General features: G+C 41.2%; 2 protein-coding genes across 2 annotated transcripts; one reads left to right on the top strand and one right to left on the bottom strand.

Annotated features, from left to right (window-relative positions):
* The first annotated feature begins 13400 nt into the window (after nucleotides 1-13400).
* Nucleotides 13401-15104, top strand: LOC133926599 (uncharacterized). Its single transcript, XM_062372614.1, has 3 exons — nucleotides 13401-13569; nucleotides 13649-13737; nucleotides 14758-15104. The coding sequence occupies exons 1-3, from the start codon at nucleotides 13543-13545 to the stop codon at nucleotides 14903-14905; spliced, it is 264 nt and encodes an 87-aa protein (XP_062228598.1). The 5' UTR covers nucleotides 13401-13542; the 3' UTR covers nucleotides 14906-15104.
* A 1225-nt stretch (nucleotides 15105-16329) lies between these two features.
* On the bottom strand, nucleotides 16330-19642 carry LOC133926598 (E2F transcription factor-like E2FE). The gene is made up of 10 exons (XM_062372613.1): nucleotides 19048-19642; nucleotides 18831-18951; nucleotides 18640-18717; nucleotides 18466-18534; nucleotides 18244-18370; nucleotides 18074-18141; nucleotides 17915-17987; nucleotides 17760-17821; nucleotides 17276-17678; nucleotides 16330-16626 (listed from the first exon to the last, which is right to left on the bottom strand). Exons 1-10 carry the CDS (start codon nucleotides 19230-19232, stop codon nucleotides 16547-16549), a joined length of 1266 nt encoding a protein of 421 aa, XP_062228597.1. The 5' UTR covers nucleotides 19233-19642; the 3' UTR covers nucleotides 16330-16546.
* Between the last annotated feature and the right edge of the window lie 1047 nt (nucleotides 19643-20689).

Here is a 20689-nt window from a genome sequence, read left to right as displayed (position 1 = left end):
TCTGAATGCATATCTCATTGCAAAGTAGTGAGCTAGATAAGTCAATTAAATCATCACAAAAACTACAAAGCATCTACCTTAGGACTGAAATTAAATAGATAAGTAGATTGCCCCAAAAGAGCCTTAGATTGATATTCAATGCACTCAAATTTGTCTTAAGCTCATCATACTCCTTGTTTAGTAAATTGAATTTACTCAATAATTGTTCATAATTAGAAACAAAGGTAGCATGAATGTCATTGAGGGCATTGAATTTCTTAAGTTTCTTATATTGTTTCTTAAGGTTCTTTTATTGCTCATTGATCAAATGGAGGAGTTTATCATAGTAAGGATAATCCTCATCGGATTCATCATCACTTACATCTTTCCCATACCTTTGGCCATAAGGTATTTGTGTGATGATGGCTTGCGTGACGACGACCTTGAGAAAAAGCTTCTCTTGGAGGAATGGGTGGTAAAACTATCATTACTTGAGTTTGAATCTTCATCTTCACTCACCCATCTTCCTATGCTTGCAAATGCTTTGACTCTTCCTCTTGTCTTTATTTTGCTCTTAGTCTTTCTCTCTTTTTTGATGTGATTAATTGTTTTGATCAAATCTTTCATGAAGATTCGATGATCAATATTATCATTGTTCTTCTTAATGTTCTTCTGTACTTGAGAGATGAGTTTGGTAATTTTGGGATCAATTTCTTCATCACTTGACGTGCTTTGCTCGTTATCTTCATTGCTCTCGTCATCTTCATCATCTTTGCTTGAGCTTGACTCTTGCTTGGACCTCCTCATTTTAGCCTTCATACTTGTTTGCTTATGAGAGTAAGGTTCTTAGCGTTAGATGAGGAAGAGACTTCCACCTCCATGTTCATGGTCATCTCATGGGCGGTGATTTTGTCGAGCACTTGACTTGGAGTCATCTTCTTGATGTCGTTGTTATCGTAGATGATGGAAACTATCAATTTATACTTTGGAAGAAGATATTGAAGTATTTTTCTCACCACTTGATCATCGTCAATTGGCGTCAAACCTAGCCTATTGATCTCATTGATAAGAATTTTTAAACGTGAGTACATGTCATTAGCATTTTCATGGGGTAGTTGTTTGATGCCACTGAATTTAGTAACAAGCACATGATATTTCTCATTACGCACATCCTTTGTGCATTCATGAATTTTAATAAGATTAGTCTAAATATCATGTGCATTGGTGAGAGAATAAACACAATTAAATACATTAACATTTAAATATGATAAAAAGATATTCTCCACTAATGCATCTAATTGTCTCTCCTTATTAGTGATGTGATATCTCATCCCCTCGGTGACTCTCCAAACATCTAGACCTCGGCTTGTAAAAAATAAGACATTAGAATGTGCTGGCAGTGCTACAACAATACCAGAAGGGAGCTCTAGCGTGGAAAAAGGGCATTGATGAAAACCATGACAAATTATGTGCCATCACAAAGTGGAGCACTATGGGTATGTATCCCAACCCTGGATGTTACAACTCTAGGGTGTTAATACTATCAAGAGCACGAGGTTCTGATATCAATTATGAGTAACGGTAATATCCTAAGAGGGGGAGGGGTGAATTAGGATATTTAGAAACTAAAATAAATTGGCTCTAAAAACTTCACAAGATAAACCTATATCAAATTCAATTTAAATGTACTCTAGGTTTATCTAGTGTGTCTACTCTATCGCTTAAGAGGATTGTAACCTACTCTAGCAAGGTAAATTGCAAGTATATAAATGCGGAAACATAAATAAGGTAGAGAGATAAACTCGGAACAAGGGATTTTTATCCCGTGGTATCGATAGCATGAATGCCACCCCTAATACATGTTGGAGCTTCACAAAAGATATGCTCCCAGTCGCCAAGTCTCTTCCGATCACGGCCCTTGAGCTACCAAATCACCAATACAAGGTCTCAATCACGATGAGCCACTAAGCTACCAAGGAAATGTCTCACCACTAGCCTCTCTTCCGGTCACTTGCCGTCATAATCACTTCGAAGGTTGAGCCATTAAGACAAGGATCTCCGCATCCACATACATGTGTCTTACCACCACTCCATACCAAGTCAGAGGGTCAACAAGCTTGAGCCACCAAGGGCCAAGAGGCCGATGAGTCACCAAGACTCTAAAGCGCCGATGTATCACTCAGTACAAACTAGGATCACTCCTTGATCCCTTCTTCAAGCTGTAGCACCTAGCTACAACTCACTCTAGGCCTATGAGCACTAAACACTCTCTAATCTTGTGCTTAATTATCTTGGATAACCACTTAAAGCACTTTGGTGCATTGGACATCTTTTCAAGTGTATATGAGCTTCCTCTAGACTCCAGCAGCATGTCACACCTTCAAATGGCTTAGTGTAGTATTTATAGCCTCAGACTCACCAACTAGCCGTTTTTCTAACAGCTCAGAAAAGCTGTTAATACTGGATAATCCGGTGATAACAATAGTACTAACATCGTATCATCCGCTGAGTACAACCTCAGAAACTAACTGTTGGACTTCTACTCAAAGTCTCTGTGAACACCGAACACTCTAGTATGCCTTTAAATCCATTACCGGACCTTCTGGTGAGTTATCATGAGCTATCCGAGCCTTTGCAACCTCTCTGTGTAAAATGATCTAGTGCATTCATCCAGTGTTCATCCCATTCACACAGGACCATCCAGTGAGTTGAATATTCTCTTCTTTTCTCTAGAAATGCTCCGGTGCAATGTGATCACCGGAATATCCGATGAGTTTATCTAAATTCTTCAGCACTTGCTATCACCTGTGCAACAAATTCTCCAGTGCTATACTCCGGTGTGCACAAATCAAACACCGGACCTTCCGGTGGGTTGATCTTCATTCTTCTGCACTCGTATTCTTCTCTGCAAAAAATACTCTGATGTTACCATGTGCAGATCACCAGACTATCCGGTGAGGTCCTCAGTCTTCTCCCCTTTATCAGAAATACTTTAGTGATTTCAACACACAGAACGCCAAACTATCCGATGAGGCTATCAGCTTCTGTGCACAATACTCCAATGAGTGCAAACTCTTTTGCACCGGATCTTTTGGTGAGGTCAGTTTTCTTGGACTTCTATAAGTTAATCAAACTTATTGGAGTGCAAACTCTTTTGCACCGGATCTTTTGGTGAGGTCAGTTTTCTTGGACTTCTATAAGTTAATCAAATTTTATCCTAACTACGATGGCTTCTTGATGTATTGTATCCATAAGACATACTAACATATATTCTTGATAAATATGTTAGTATCAATGATTATGTTATCATTAATTATCAAAATCATAATCATAATCTAATACGGTCATTTTTATTATAACCGTGTTATTGTAACTTCTTAGGTCAATGATTTTTTTTCTTTGGTTAGTTTTTTTTCAATGCACTCATGTCTACTCTTATTTGTTTTGGCATTTTGTGCTTCACGTGTGTGACGAGGTAGTATTTCTTCTACGACTCTAGTGCAATGAATAAAAGATGCATATGGATATATTTTTTGTTACACACTATCTTAGGAAAATCTTTTGGTATACAACATTAAGTTACAAAATAGTTTAATGTTACTATCGCAATCTCAGATATAACGAATAGTAATCTCTAAATTTTCTTTTTGTTAAGGACCTCTTTGGAATAAACAAAATTTGGAGGATTAATTGAGGAATTTGTCCCATAGAAAGGTTCATGTAACAAATATTTCTTACAATGCGATTCCTCCAAAAGAAATTCATAGAACAAGTAAATTTCTTACACATTTTATGGAAATTCTATGCAAGTCACTCACATTACAAACTGCCTGGAGAGTTCCAATGCATCTTCTCCCTCTTGTCTCCTTTCTCTCCCTAAGTGCCAAGCATCTAAACCCTCAAAGTTCCTTCCTGTGTTTTTCATGGGGAGCTTTCAAACAGCTCTCAAAGGAAATTCTATGTCTTCCGTTCATATAAACTTATGTTCTACAAAACACCGAGTTCATGCCCCAAAACGGTGACACACGGCAGTTAAAAAACGTGTTTGCAGGATTAAACGACACTTTCATCGGCGGTAGAGTTTGGGCAGTTGGGAAAATAATTGGAAAACCTTTATACCACGATCACGATAGCCACATATCATTGCGACGAGCACCTACTCCAAACAAAGTAGTACTAACCCATATCATTCGGCAACTTGAGCATATCTGGCACTCTCCATTCGTGCGCTAGAATTCATCTCAAGGATCCTTTTTTAGCGAGCATTGAGCCACAGAAACTGATGCCTTAGGCAGATGGTGCATAGTGTTTTTACTCCAATAATGCTGTGGGGTGTGCACGGCAATCCGATGCTGGTTAGTGCACACTCCAGCTCTCGCAAGAATTGTATCCGGTCACGAAGAGTGACGTTTTAGATAATTACTAGCAACGGAACACGTGTTACGCACTTAAAATCAATTTAATGTATAACAATATGAAAAAATAAGAAAGATAATAATAGAAGATTAAATTATTTTTAAATATATAGAAAGTAAATATTGAACATCTAAATATGAAAGATAAATAATAGGAGATTAAATATAATTTTGAAAGAAGAAATATGATCTAGCTTTACACGGTGATTATTTGATCAACTCGGATGCACGGTGGAGATCATCTAAATCTATAATAACTGTGAGTTATATAGGAGTATAAACTAGATATGGTAGCCAACACACTACTTTGATCACAAATTATTTATATGAAATATGAACAAAAATATAGTAAAGATGTAGTACTATGAAACTAATTTTTAAAATAAATCTAGCTATACTATTTTTAAAAGTTTAAAGTAAAATATTCAAAGAGATATGCACGATAAAATTTAAATATATTGATCATCCCTAACTCAAAACGACACTATTTATTTTATCAATTTGAAGTATATCAAAAAAGTCGTAGAAACTTTTGCAGGGGTGGCAGCGGCAGCAGCCAAAAACAAGTATTGATGTCAGGCGGAAAAGGCACGGGATCTAACCCAACTCTCGCGGTCGCGGCGTCGGAATCCGAGGGGGGGTGCGCCGGTCCACCGCGCGGGCCTGCAGAGCTCTCACGTTGCGGGTCCCACGGAGCAGTGACTGCCCTCGCCTGCGCGCCGTGGACCAGGAGGAGCAGCCAGCAGCAGGAGCGGGGACGTGCGTGGTGGTGGTGTACGGCCTACAGGGTGGATCACTGGCAGTGCCAGCAGCCACTAAAGGAGTATTAAACTTCGCCGTGGTGGGAATCAGTAGGTGAGGTGGTGTCCCAAAGGATTTGCTTTCGTAGCAACTTTCGGGCTTATTTTTTTTAATACCAGTATAACTGGTAACGTAGTACATACTTATATTATTATTGGCACACACTTACATATTAACTATTAAATATAGAAAATACGTAGCTTAAAGATTGATAAAATAGAAATAGAAAAATAGTAGAAATGGAATGCCATATACTATATAATCCTACGGGATACAAAACACGATAATGTTAAAAATCTTGATTTTTTCTTATGTTTTTTCATTAAAAAGAAGTGTTGATTTTGGATAGGGCGACGAAACAAACGCAATATGCCATCTTCACTCATATTCTTTTTATTTCATTCTCTTTCTAATTCTCATCTTTATTCTTATATCCTTTATTTTTCTTTATCTCTAACAGCTTTCCTTCGAAATGATTCGTGAAGAGAAAGGAAAGAGAATTCTGAGATAAAAAATGAGAGAGAATACTTTTATAAAAAGAGCTATGAGGGAAAGATGTCAGAGTATTGAAGGAACGAGAATCTCTTTATAAAAAAAATCAAACTTGTAAACAGAATCCTTTAAAGATGATCTAACTTTAGAGGAAAGGAGAGGGAGAGTGGAGCGAAAAAGAGAGAGAAGCATTATACTTCTTCAAATATAAGGTTTGAGCTCACGCTCAGATTTCTATTATGCATTTGAATTTTACAAGTCTATTCATTTGCTCCTAAAAATTTTTGTATACAAATATCTAAGGATTGAAATTCTCTAGGTTTTCTTGTGAAAACGAAAAATGATGTGATCAAGTTCCATCCAATGAACTATAGAGCATAGTGATCAGCATGCGGCTTGGTGGGTTGTGTTTGTCTAGCTAAGCACACTGGCGCGAGACTGTCGGCCGAGGAAGGGGGTCCACCCAGAAGTGGAGAACAGATAATGTGAAAGCAACTGAATGTTTTTTTCCTTAAAAAAAAGGGAACCGGCAGGCCGGCCAGCTGGATGGCTCCCTTTTGCCATGGGTTCGTTCGTTTCTTCACTCGGCTGCTGAGCCGAGCTCACAAGCGGACACCACCTTCTGAACCAGCCCAGCGTGAGCGTGCAATGTCTCCTCATCCCAAGCTTCACAAATGCTTAGATCATGTTCGATGGGTTTTTTTTCGCGACTAGAATTTTTTCGCGAAGAGATTTTTTTCTTTCAGCGCTCTAACGATTTTCTTTTATAATTCCCTTTATGAATGGATTCTCAAAATTATTTCCTCCAAAATGGGATTATCTCTCTTTTCTCTGTTGGAGAGAGAGAATATAAAAAGAATTAAAACGAATAAGAGATTCAGAAAGGAAACGAAATGAAGAGAAAATGGTTATGATTGTCTTAAAAGCACTCCCATCTTTGTCTTTTGCAGAGGCAACTGAAGCGTGGTGTAGTCAAATATTACAAGCCTGGGTGTAACGGATATATCTTTTTTTTTCTTTTTTAAAAGGAAAAGATAAAAAGTTCATCCATAATGTTTGTGCGATCTTCCGACGACTCAAAATGTATTTTACAATATCATTTTTTGCGAATATTGTTGTAATGGTTGGAACCGATGCCCCTTCTCAAGATGTCACGAGCACCGACCACATACTGCAATGGAGGAGATCAAGCCGTGGCTTCTAGCTTTCCAGGAGCACTCGATTGCGGGCGAAGACGATATTACATAAGAACCATCAGCGTTACCTTCTCTCGACTGAGCTTATAGGTCACATAAGTCTTAATGGGCATTGTTTCCTATGAAAGCTGTTCTCGTATAAATAGACGTACGAAAAGCATTGCTTATTAAATGAGCGGACATATCAAATGACAAATAGAAGGAAATAATAAGAAACATTCTTCACCATACAACTGAGTTTATCTATAGATGTTCCGTATGAAGTCATTAAAGAGATTACTACCATCTTCTTATAGATGAATTGGAGATATTGTACATAAGAAAAGTTTCACCAATAAATGCATATTAAGGAAGTCTGTACATAAAGGTATCTTTCTTCAGTCTCATTTAATTCACTCATTATTAATCTTGAGAAGTTAAATGTGAAAATTAATGATGAAAATAAAACTATTCTTCTCATTGTCTCTTTGCCAGCCATCAAGGATTTATACATGATTGCTAATATTTATAATGTAAATAGAGAGAAACCTGCTTGGTTGTTGAATACTATCGCAAAGAGGGACACAAATTTATACATGTTTGAACCTCTAAGTGGATAATAACACTACGTATTGTCTTGCCTTTAATCTCAAGATCATAAAGTATAAAGAGGGTGTGCATGGATCTAATCCTAAAAAAATTAGGCGTATGTGAGAAACGGTCTAAATTATAATAGAACTAATCATTAGGTAATTATTTAATAAGATGAGAGCTAGTACACGTCCGTTTTTCGACATGTCAGGTGCTAACCCATATCTCACCACAACAACCACAGCTACCAATGATTAAAACGAATCTAATCACGATAGTCTCAGCATGCGTTTTATACATAAGATCGGAACATATGTCTTTACAACAAACTTCATCACATCAAGATATAATAAAGAGCGAGTAACATAAATATATTACAAGTCTTTATACTATTATAAGTTCAACGATTTAAAGATCAACAAACGCTCAGAGAACAAAATACAACGAATTCAACTCCTATCATGTGAGAGTTACTACGCAGCGGAACTAACGTCTAAAAACAACAAAAGAGGTGGCGCTATTTGCCCTAAGACACCACCGAGTCACTACAAGTAGCCAACCACTACTCTTACGCATCACCAACATCGGTAGGCATAAAGTAATCGACACTATTTCATCCTCACATACAAAAACTCAATAAAAACAAGATGAGTACGAAGATACTCAAGAGACTTAATTCATAGTGGGTAAATATAATAACCCGACTCCAATGATCATGCATTTGGAGATACATAGTAAAAAATCGGCCACAAGGTTAAAATACACAAAAGCTATTTATTGACTCAAGAGTGCGAGCCTCTACAAAACTTAACAACCTGAACCCTCCTGTCAGAGATCGTAACCATAACCATGACTGTCACTTGGACAAACTCATCTTGACTTATACCATTGCTAGCCAGCTCCCAGCATACCATAATCAACCCAACATCGGAACTCTACTATTGATGCAGATGAACATAAGCATGCTCATAACCGAGAGCGTGGCAATTCAAATTGATCTTACACCCTGCAAGGAGGTACATATTTACCCACATGACTCGGGTCCATCCACTTGGCACTGAGACGACATTTCTCATACCCAGAACTACCCACCTATGCTTGCCTCTATGCACCGGGGTTATCGTGAGCGTGTCCCAGACACCTTCGACTCCCTACCACCTTGCTTCTCCTCATCATTTTTCTCTTACGCGTCATATGGACACAAGTCAAGTGTTGGCATGGTGTATGATAATCGGCTCATTCGTACATTTATTGAATATATGAAAGTATGAAAAGTGCTTAAGCCAACAGCAAACAATGGTCGGTGTTTAATCGATGCAAAGGGTATATAACATCCGAGTACATCTCCCCAACCTGCCCCTAACACCGTCCACATCTCGCCTCATCCTCACCAACTCTTTATCTCAACATCATTTGCATTGTGAAATATATTTAAGCCCTATAGCTCACGAATGATAGGCATACCACCACTAGACTTCTACCGATGATATATGCATTGCTAAGCATCTCGAATAACTTTTAAGTTAGACATTAATAATATTATACCCATGTTACAAGGATATGGATCATCAATAATAAAGGTAGGAACCTATGCATCAACATAGGTTCTACCTACAAAATCCAACACTGACTCGCTAAACATGCACTACATATAGCAATAACTTATCCAATTAGACACCACAAGATCCAAAGGGAAGGTAAAATATTCTTAGATATTTGCCTTGTTGCTCCGGTGCTTCGCTCGCGTACACCTCCAGTTCGTTATTGGCCTTGATCGTTTGAACCGTCGACGCGTCACTCTCTAAACAATTGAAGAATGCATCAAACTAACAAACAAATGAATGAATGAAGACGTATGGTTATGATGCATGATTATGAACGAGATGTAATGTGCCATGTCTTGAAAATATTTGCAAAAAAATACCTAAGCGATTGGGTTGGAAAAGGTTTAAACCTCACATGAGACAACCTAAGCTCAGTGGGTACTGAGTGACTGGCGATCATACCGACCCAGGTGGCGGTCAGATCATAGGGATCAACAAAGAAGAAATCAGTACTGAATAGACTTGGCGGTCAGACTGGACTCATGGTGGTCAAACCAGCCCTAGTGGCGGTCTGGCTCCTAACTATGGAGTCTGACTTGAAGTCTGACCGGCCAAGTCATGTCCTGGCGGTAAACAGGCAACAATGTGGTCAAATCGCTGGGCCTGGCCAATGGCACCTCGACGAGGTTGCCGGGGAAGGCTCCGGCGATGTCTTCAACCAAAAAAGGTACCAAAAAACTCTACAAGACCGGAGAGTGTATTTTGGGTGGTTTGAACGACATGCACAGGGCCAAACTTGAGGACCTCATCGATGAAATCCACGACTAGGGTGAAACTCGGGTTTAAACTAATGGAGGACTGGTTAGAGCTCGAAAACGATGAAAAAATGGTTAGGGATGTCTCATCTCAGTGTGGTGAAGGTTTCTAGGGGGTTGGCCAACTCTGGAGAAGCTTTGATTCAAAGATCGAGCTCCGGTGTGGTGATTGGTCTTGAGATGGAAGAAGTCGTGTGGAAGCATCTCCGGTAAAGAAGACGGTGAGGAGGAGCTCAAAGAAGCCTTTAGGAAACTCGGGGAAGCCTTCTTCATCGATCTCCGAGCATCGTGGTGGTCGAGAGGGTCACCCTCTCTCTCTCCCTCAGTTTAGGTGGAGGAAGGAGAAAGAAATGAGTGAGAGAGAGTGAGTCGAGGGGATCTTAAGTGGGGATTCTGAGCCCTAGCGGTCAGACCGTGGGGCTAGGTTCACGTGCTAAAAGTCTTCTTCCTTTTTCTCGTTTCTTCCTATTCTTTTCTTTTTTTTCTCCCTATAGAGTTGGGGGTTGCAAGGTGGAGGTGATGTGGAGGAGGAGAAGGGTGATGAAATAGTGGAACACGAGGTTGAGGAAACGTATGTTGGGCAGTCCTCTCCCATTTTGATGGAACCAACTGGTGAGTTAGATAAGGGGAGACTCATCCTTGCGAGAGGATCAGGAGAATTAGGAAGTTCCTAAATATGATATCTTGAACGATGTTCATGTTCCTATGAATTGGAACAATCCCAATTTTTCCAACCTAGCAGTGAACGAAAGGAATCAAGTGCCATAGGAGTACACTTATAACGAGGTGTGCCAAGGGGCTAGGTACCCTACCAGCCAGACCGTCAAGTATGATATGATTTAATGGATGACATCTCTTCATAGGCATTTCACTGTTGTAAAGTCCAGCAAGAAGGAGTATGATGTAAAGTGCATGAATGAGAGTTGCCCGTAGCTGGTGCACACCTTAAAAGGAAAGTAGATTGACTATTAAGAAGTGTCGATAGTGGTGGACCACAATTATTTGCTGGATGAACTGGAGAGGAGCCACATGAACATTTCATCAAGTTTTGTTGCTAATGTTATGTATACTCAGATTGCAAATAACATGAACTATAAACTCGGATATATAATCAGAGCAATTGAAAAGGAGAACAAGTACACTATCAGCTAAAATAATGCTTGGAGGGCAAAGAAGAATGCAATGGAGATGAGGTTAAGAACCTATGACGCATGAAGTAGAACTAGATGCTGCGAGGAAGGGAAAATACCCACATTATACTCAGTAGAGTAGTGGTTGTAATCAGGTTGTTTACATTCACTAAGTCATGTTAGGTTTAGAGGCGGTATATGACTTGATCATTAGAAAAAATGTACCGTACATGCCATCATATTTGTTAGTTGTGCTAATAAAATTATCATCTTCTACCCTTCTTGTTTGATTATTCTACTTTTTAAAATATCTCAAAACAATGAATTCTAAAAAATAAATAAAAAATTTATTTTAAAAATCATAAATTATAAAAAATAAAGAATTTAAACTGACAACACAGACCTATTACTACAATTGCAACATCCAAAACCCTATATACAAACCCTAAACCTATAGAGGTCATGTAGCTCGATGAAAGAGCGACAACAATTTGTTACCTGTTGGATGGGTGACAGCTTCTTGTTGCCCTTCTATTGGATGAAAAGTTTTATCATCCTTTCAACAGGCGTCAAGATGAGTGCCACGTTAACCCACAGGTACATTGGCACGCCAAGTCAACCTGTTACATGTTGGAAGGGAGAGGGCGAGAGATGCCTAGTCTTGTAATTATTTCGAACGGATGCTTTTTTTTTTGTTAGATTTGGAAATTAGAAGTATAAAAATAAAAATAAATCCTGGTTGTTGCTCTTGTTTTTAGGCCAGCTGATTCGACGTGGAGTGTTTGTCAGAACTTGTTAATCAAATATGCGAATTGCCGAATTAATTAGAACAGACGAGGTAAATAAACTTCTTAATTGCCGAATTAAGAAGATAGATTATGTCCATTGGCAGTTGGTTATTCTCTCTTTTCACGAGCAGAGCAGTTGGGGACATATCTTCTTGGATACCCAAATATTAAAATTGGAAGCAGCCATGGATGGGATGCACTGACGCAGGATTTGCATGTTGACTTTAAATATGACTTTGTGATGCAGACTATAAAAAAGATATCGCTCTTCCCAAATAAATATGAACACATTCAATACATTTTTCTTCGCATTTGACGCCATTGTCACGGTGCTTTCCAAAAAAAAACTCTAATTTAACTGCTGATACGCGGAACCCGATAAGAATTAGACCAGGTATCAATAACGACGTCACCCGTACGTACTTGAGAGGAACCGCGCTCATTCCTCCCTGCCCATGGCTCGCAGCAACTTGTTTGATGCCAGGTGCACTGGAATATGCTTTCGGCGCTGGACGTAGCAGGTCACGGGCTTTGGATTTCCGGATGACGAAATTGCCCCCGCCCACCTCAGCGCCAACAGTTAGCCACTATTTGTTTCAATTTTTTTTTCTGATGAAATTTGAACTACCAGTTTGTTCCACGTTACAACTTCGATGTAGTATTAGCATTGTCATCACGACCAACCTGTTTTTTCATTTCATATGAATCAGTAAAGCCTTAATCTAGTTGTAAAAAATTTATATAAAAACCTATATTTAATTGACACACGAAAAATAATGATATAAGAGTTTGTTTGTTTCGGCTTCGGATCGTGGCTTACAACTTTTACGATCTGAAATAAATAGATAACTTCTTGTTATAGCTTATTACAATTCGTTTGTTGAATTGTGTGAATTCAAGAAGCTAGTTTTTCTCAAATTTTTTTATAGATTGTGAAAATTTATTTACTAAACTGCCTATCAAAGTTTTTTAAATCAATAATCTAAAAGTTTTTTCGTAATCTAACTTTTTACAATCTATAATCTACAAACTGATTTTCAGAATCTATAGCTGAAACAAAAATACCCTAAATCAGGGTTCGGAACCGTGTATTGGATACGAATTTTATAAGGAACAACATAACTCTGGTAGCATAAATATTATGAGCATTGCAAATGTATTATCTAAGCATTTATCTAAGGTCCTCATTGGAAAAAATGAAAATATAGAGGAATTTTAAAGGATTTGAATTTTATAGGATAAATTCCTATGATGTCTTTTGGAACAAAGGATTGGGTCTTTAGAATTCATATGAATTTTAGAGGATTTCTAGCATGAAGTCAAACCTTATGAAAAAATTCTTTGATTTTATCTCTCTTATCTCTATGTTTTTTCTTTACTGTATTCAAACACTTCACTGAAAGTTTTTGTGCATTCTAGATTTATGTAGGATTATAATATAGGATTATAAGTATCAGATAACTCTAATTTCATGTTTTTTCTATTTCTACATTTTCATTTTCAGAATCATGTGTTGAAAAGGCCCGCCATGCATTTTTTTCTTTTACTTAAAACCAGGCTTAAATGATCGTCATACTTACTATCGGCGTCTAGTTTCGTCGCTTAAAGTTCCTGCATACGAAACTGTGGGCGACCAGAAACAAACAAATAAGAAACGCGTGCGTAAAATCGTCATTTCCGACGAGAAGACCACCCGCCGATAAAGCCGCTCCACCCACTCCACGCTCCCTCTCCTCCGCCGTCGCCTCTCCGCTTTACCCATCTTTGTCCGCCGTCGCGGTCGCCTCCCGGTCCGAACAGCCTCCGACTCCGATGGCCAGCCGCTGGGTCCGACCCGAGGTGAGCTTCTACGGCCTCTCTCTCTCTCTCTCTCTCTCTCTCTCTCATGTTTTGCTTGCGGGATATTGCGGCCGTGCAGGTATACCCGCTGTTCGCGGCGATGGGCGTGGCCGTCGGCATCTGCGGGATGCAGCTCTACCGGAACATCACCAGCAACCCTGAAGTCAGGTCCGGATCTGGATTATAACCCCTTTGCCATCCGTGCAAGAGATGTGTCATCCGTGCTGGAGCAGAGCAGATCTGCTGGGTTTGGGTGCGTTCATGGAGTGGTTTATGTGTAGTTCGAGTTCACTACCCTTCGTTTCTTCGTTGTTTTGACCTACGATTTGGCGTTGACTGGCAGTACCAATCGCCAGTCAGCCGATCAGGTGAAACTTTGTGGTCGTGGTTTTTCGGGGTTGGGATTAGTTCGTTTCAGTTAGCAAGGTTGACAACTGCTCGACCTTTGGTAGGAGTCATTTCGGTTGAGAGATGGTGGAAACTCAAAAGGGACAGTAATACCTAAAGAAGAGTTGGTCTGTGATATGATGAATTTTTCGGTAGAAATCAAATCCAGAATTTGTACGTTTGGTAGGAACCAAAGCATAAGGTTGGGAAATGTCAATTTGCGGCTAAAATGTATGCATATCCTTTTGTGTTCTGGAGGACATCTTATTGGTTAGTATAATTGCATGGTGGTATTGATCCCTTCTGAGAGAAGGCATGAGGTTAATTATGCATGTAGTTTACATCCTCTTAGACTGATTGGCGATTGCTGACTGTTGATAACATGAGAAGGCACAATTGCGAGCTTTGTGTTTGTGTGTACATGCATGCACCCCTGTTTACACGTCTACTAATCTCGTATCACTCTCGAGCTTTGTGTTTGTGTGTACATGCATGCACCCCTGTTTACACGTCTACTAATCTTGTATCACTCTCGCATTTCATGTTTACCGCTTGTAATCTTGTTGGCTCATCTTGAGTTCTAATGTATAATGAACTGCTGTCTTTATGACGTGTATGGTGTAACTTGTATGATGCAATTGTAAATGTTAGAGATTTTCTTTAACTACAACTAACTTGTATTAATCATTTGAGTTCATGGTTTTTCATATGTTTTTTGTTAGATAACAAAGTGCAATCCTGATTCCTGAATCATATACATGCTTGTTGATAGGATAAAATCTAAATTGCTTCAATTTACAGGGTTAACAAGGCAGGGAGGGCAGCCGGTGTTCTCGAGAACCACGAGGAAGGGAGGCGTTACGCTATGCACAGCCTCAGAAGCTTTGTGCACGACAAGACCCCTGAGATCATGCCAGCCATCAACAAGTTCTTCACTGAGCCAAAGTGAAGCAAAATTGGCTGGTGTTGCTATGCTATTATTCAGTATTGTGGATTGTACCCATTTCAGGCATTCCGTATGTTGTGTCGTCCATAAACTGGAGGACATCAGATACCTCTTATTCAAAGTACCATATGTGTGATGTTTGATGACATGCTATCAGTCTGATGATCTTTGAGGGTTACAGCATTGTTCTGTTTAATGTTCATACTCATCTGTCATGTGGATTTGCTGTACTGTGATATACTGTCAGCCAACATACATTTGGATACTGCTGTCGGTATACCTTGTGAAGTTTGTTAGGTACGCAGTTTGCGAAACTCTAAATGCAGATTTTGTGAAATGGAAATGCTACACATGGATTCGCAACATCTGTAGAAGCCAACCGTGTATGTTTTCTTAGACCGTGGCGGCCTTTTTCATATGAACTTCATTGTGCACTGTCAAGACTTCGTCTCCTCTATACATTCTTATCTGACGTGCCAGAACAGTAGTCGAATGTTAGTTATCTCTACATGTGGTTCTGATTTCAGTGATTTCTTCTGTTGGCTTCCTTGTTGGTAATGGAACAGCTGTGGACTGCGGTCAGGGTAAACCAATACAAGTGGAAGGGTTCGCCTCTAGACTTTGCCAGAGATGCTATAGTAATTCGTGAGTATATGAATAGTAAAATACAGTTGATCATTGTAACAAAAACACGATAGCAGTTACTGTATCACTGAAATCCTAACCATCCATTTGTGATCTGACGGATGAGGAAATGCGAACGGCAAGTTACTGTAGCACCTCTGGCAAAGTCGAGGATGCAAATCCCAAGTGAAATGCACGCTCAATTTACCCATGAGGCGTTGGATCAGACATAGTCACCTAATTCGTGAGTGTATGAACAGTAAAATACAGTTAATCATTGTAGCAAAAACACGATAGCAGTTACAGTATCACTAAAATTCTGACCATCCATTCGTGATCCAACGGACAAGAAAATAGCACCTCTGGCAAAGTAAGAAGATGCAAATCCCAAGTGAAATGCACGCTCAATTTACCCATGAGACATTGGATCAGACATAGTCACCAGAAGTTCAGAATTGATCGAGCAATACGGAAAATACAAATTCAACGAGCTGATTTATAGCCTTTACTATGAACTCACAACCCAACTGACTTCAGTAGTTTCTTTATTTTCTTTATAAAAAGTTAAGAACTCACCGAGCAATGTGGAAAATACAAATAACTCAACTAGCTCATTTGCAGCCTTTACTATGAACCCACAACCCAACTTACTTCAGATTATTCTCGCAACTGTTTTCCAGCTGAGGCCTGGTGCTCCTATCTCTCTTACCAAACAGCACCCCGAGCTATATAACAGAACAATGCGACAAAGACTGAAAAGTGAAAAACGAGCATTGCCAATATTGGTGTTGACAATCAGATGATTCTCGAAACTAACTGATAACCTGGCCTCTCTCTTTTTCTTCTTTTTGATAAAATGGCCTTCAGTTTCTTGCATTTAGTAAATACAATCAATCAAAGGCCACTAATGCCTGTCTTTTATGATACCTTGTACAAGTGGAATTCCTAAGCATGCATAAACAGCTGAGTTCATCAGCATATTGGAACTGGTTTACAACACAGACCTGCTTAAATTCTATTTCATGATGCTGTTTCCCGTGTAAGACCCAAGTACCATGACTCCCATGCTTCCACATAATGACCGAAAAGATCGTTCAATGCTGCAACCACAAAATGCAGAAGAAATTGCGTAAGTTTAACCCAACCACCACTTCAGTAGAATCAGCTATCAGTAGTAGATTTAACAGAACCAACGAAAGGGGACCTGCAACATGGCTGTCAAACAACACAAACTTTGGGCATAATCCCATGGATCGAAAAATTGAGCAGTAGTACTAGCATGAAATATTACATCTCGCCAAGTTTAAGAATAAAAAGTTTCTGAAGTGTAAAACGTAATTATGTTTCTACGCAATAAGCATGCAAAACCACAGGGGCTATGAATATCAACCAACAGGTGAAAAAGCTAAAGTTTGACATTTATGACAGTACCATGGACCTATATAAATCTAGAGGGCCTTTACAGTTTGAGCTTAAAAGTTTCACAGTTTTTTTAGTTTTTTTTTTTTTGCGAGCAAACACTTCACAGTTATTCGTGTATTTTCTACTTTTCAGTTTCTTCTTCGTCATGATCACCAGCATGCGTCCAAGCATATCACATATGATTATACATCGATCAAAAGTGCAAGAAACTAAAAGGTGTTTAGGAAATACAAATTGGCTTCTTTAAATAAGAATTCTTAAGCTGCAATTTTTTGTAGAAAAAAATGGCTGTAGAAAATAAACAGTTAAGGGAAATGTTAAGCACACCTTTATTTTGATATTGCGGGCGGAAGGACACAGCAAGGTTCTCCCAGTCCTGAATACTCTTCCTCTCCTTGTCCCTAACTGTTTGATCATCGATTTCCTGTTTCCTTACACCAGCAGGATGGAAGGGTCCATAAACGAAGTCACTCCTGCTCCCTTGCCCCAGCTGCCTGTCAAAAGCTTTCACTACGTTGCCACCACCCTGCAAGAGCTTGCCTTTGTTCTCTGTTGCAGAGTCCATCTTGCCCCGTTTATTGTCAATGTTTGTAAGATCAGTACCAAATGCCCTCTTGTTAGGCATTGTCTTCCTGGCTAGGGGTAAAGCAACCGTGACAGTATTCTCTTGCTTTCGCTTTGCCTGGCCCAGCCACCGGAATGCAGGTTTTCTTGTATCCACTTGTTGTGTCTGAAACAGTCAGTAGAAGAAACAAAGCTTAGAGAAGTAATAATTTCCATTCAATTGAAATGGCTGTGGTCAAGAGCCCACCTTCTCAATTAGGTTCAAAGAAGACAATACATTGGCAATGTCGTACAATCGCCGGACCTTTGCTGTATTATTGATATTAGAATATGAGTTCTACATTAGTAGGAAAGATATTTGCCACAAGTGCGAAATTAAACATAAGAAATGCAAGTACTGACTTCTCATATTGCTTTCTGCATGTCCCTCTCCAAGGAGTAGCCGTGCAGCTTCATCAAGTGAGATCGTCTCTACCTGCACCCAATACAAACCCCATTACAATAAACCACAAAGGACAATACCCCCCTTCAGATTAACTACAGGGACAAATTGCTGCTCACCTCCATGGTAAGGAAGAGCTTGACGAAATTCTGAGTGAGCAGTCCAAGCGACTTCTCCTTCCTATGATCTGCAAATACAACACCCAAAGTCAAAACTTTAGGTCAGCATGCAAAAACATAAGAGTCAACAGGAAAAACAGGACGGAAAGAACACGACGAAGCAACTATACCAGATCTGAGCCGGCAGCAGGGTGCGTCAGGCTTATCAGACAGATTGTCCACCGATTGGCTGAGCTTCTCGCTCTCAGCATCTTCATCAGCGTCGCCCATTTTATCATCATCTTCATCATCCGAGGCCTTTGCAATCACAGAACCCAGAGATACTTGTTCTGTCAGCAGCAAGTAATTTGTAGCATGGCCAGTGACAAACAAATCAAGTAGAAAAATCTAACATTAGCAGCAGATGATCCCTCCAGGGGCAGTGACACCGCTGAACCAGACATTTCCCTCAATGCCCTCTCCTGATCGAAATAAAAGAAGAAAAGGGGGAAACCATTAATAATCTTGCTGGAATTCGGCGGTCAAACTCACATTGGGTGGAAAAGAAAAGGGGATGAAATCCAAACCTTGAGTTCCTTCAGCTTCGCAGGGACTTCCCCGAAGCCAAGCCATGCATACCGATTCTTGGCCTTCCTCACAAGAATCTGCACGACGTTCCCCGAGCCCCAAGTGTTAAAACAGGAGAGCACATCAAGATTTGGAACAACGAGAAAGATAATTGTGTGCCAAGAACGAGGGCAAGGAAATTAAGCCTCACCCCGACGCTCTCGAGCACGTTGACGATGTCGTAGATCCGGCGCCGCTCGACGCCGAGCCGCTTGGCCGCGTCGTCCAGCCCCACCGCTTCCACGTCATCCCGATCGTACAGCGCCACGAAGCTACAACCCCGCAGCATGAGAAGGAACCCTATGTCAAAGAACCGAAAGCCAGGAGCATCCTGCGCCAGCTAAGGCGAGAGAGGAATAGAGCCTTACTTGGAGCAGAGCAAGCCGAGCGACTTCTGCTTGCGGCTGTACGCGTGGTGGCGGCAGGCGCGCCCCAGGACGGCGCCGGAGCCGGCGCCCTGCACGGCCACCTGAGGAGCCATCGGCGGGGGCGGGGGCTGCGCGGGAGCCTCCACGCCGGAGGAGGAGGGCCCGGCGGCGGCGGGGGCGTCCATCGCGGGCGCGCGAGCTCGGAGGGTTTGGTTGAAGCGGCGGAGAGGGGAGAGGAGGGAATCCCTTGCTGCAAGTATTTTTTTTCTATTTTCTTTCCACCCCGTAGATCTGAGTGGGTTTGGACGGGGCGGGGAGAATTCACGGCTTCACGCGAGGTCGTTGGATAATTTGGCGGCGGATCGGCGGCGCTTTTCAAACGCCTGCTTCCACCCCGCGCTGCCGCGGCTCGGTCGGTTTGAAGTTTCGGGGTGCGGCTCGGGCTCGAGTCGGGGCGCTAGCGCTAGGGCTCCCGCGGTGGCCTTGTGGCCTCTGGGTGCACCGCCTGTCGGCCATGGTTGCTTCGGCAGAGGTGGGACGGCGGTTTGGGCGAGTTCTTGCTACTGGGACCGGCTCGGCAGGCAGGTGATGGAAGTGGGGACCGCGTGTCGGTGTGATATAGCTCGGGGAGGATTGAATGGGAGGGACGCTTGCTCCGGTTTGATAAGGGGTGGCAATTGGATATATGGATTTTGTATTTGATGGATCTAGGTTCTAAGTTTTATTTTCTCTCACAGGTTCGTTGGGTTGTAAGCTCTCGTTTCAATTTTTATCTGTGGATATCTATCTGGTTAACCAAAATAGTAGAGTCTAGGTTGTGACCAAACCTAGATAGCCCATGCGTCACACACCTAACATGAGACTTGAGTCACTCGACCACACGTGAACCCCATTCCTCTAAACCTCCATGGTTCACGCCTCGGACCCCATTCCTCCGGTGTCCAAACCTCAAAACGCCACTGTTGCCACGCCTCATGCCGTTGCGTGAGGTCGGGGAAGATGGGCCTCCAGCTGGACTGTTGCGCAAGGTCGGGGAAGATGGACCGCCGCTGGGAACACTATGCGAGGTCAGGGTCTTCGGGAAGATGGGTCGTTGTCGGGAGCTACGCGAGGTTAGGGACGTGGCGCAACATATCTAGTCCATTGGGACATCGGGAGCTCGATGGACGTGTTGCCGCCGTCAGATCTGGGTGGCTGGGGTGATTTTGGGGAGGGGGAGGCAGTGCATGGTGGGAGGAACTAGGAGGCATCGCCAGCTGACCGATATGTGAAGAGAGAGAGAGAGAGAGAGAGAGAGAGAGAGAGAGAGAGAGAGAGAAGGTTAGACCCGATGAGTGCAGGTTTGGGTGTCAATTTTTGCCTATTTACATTTTTGGGTTCAGGTCAGGCCGAAGCTAGCGGGTTTTGGGTTAGGCATGGTTTTGCTCCGTCCGAACCCGATCCAACCCATTTACACCCTTAATTTGATACATTTTGGCAGGATGGTGCGCTGCATATGCGAGTGGTAACCAACTGGTAGTTGCATCACTGTTAGGACATGGTACGAGTGCATGTTTAGTTCAACTAAGTTTTGGGTTGATTCAATGATAAAAAAGAACCTGCATCCCTAGCTGTGGTGACCCAACATTGCACTTCCGAGGTA

This window comes from Phragmites australis, chromosome 8 (assembly GCF_958298935.1).
Source record: "Phragmites australis chromosome 8, lpPhrAust1.1, whole genome shotgun sequence".
NCBI lineage: Eukaryota > Viridiplantae > Streptophyta > Magnoliopsida > Poales > Poaceae > Phragmites > Phragmites australis.
Note: the sequence above shows the minus strand (reverse complement) of the source record. Positions and strands in the feature narration are given on the sequence as shown.

Bases quoted from the DNA above. Each gene is read 5' to 3' on its own strand.
- LOC133926599 (XM_062372614.1), top strand. From the start codon at position 13,543: ATGGCCAGCCGCTGGGTCCGACCCGAG. The intron at 13,570-13,648 runs GTGAGCTTCTAC...GCGGCCGTGCAG, and splicing joins GCCGCTGGGTCCGACCCGAG to GTATACCCGCTGTTCGCGGC. The intron at 13,738-14,757 runs GTCCGGATCTGG...TTCAATTTACAG, and splicing joins ACCAGCAACCCTGAAGTCAG to GGTTAACAAGGCAGGGAGGG.
- LOC133926598 (XM_062372613.1), bottom strand. From the start codon at position 19,232: ATGGACGCCCCCGCCGCCGCCGGGCCCTCCTCCTCCGGCGTGGAGGCT. The intron at 18,371-18,465 runs GTTAGATTTTTC...GTGATTGCAAAG, and splicing joins AGGGATCATCTGCTGCTAAT to GCCTCGGATGATGAAGATGA. The intron at 17,822-17,914 runs GTCAGTACTTGC...TCAATAATACAG, and splicing joins TGCAGAAAGCAATATGAGAA to CAAAGGTCCGGCGATTGTAC.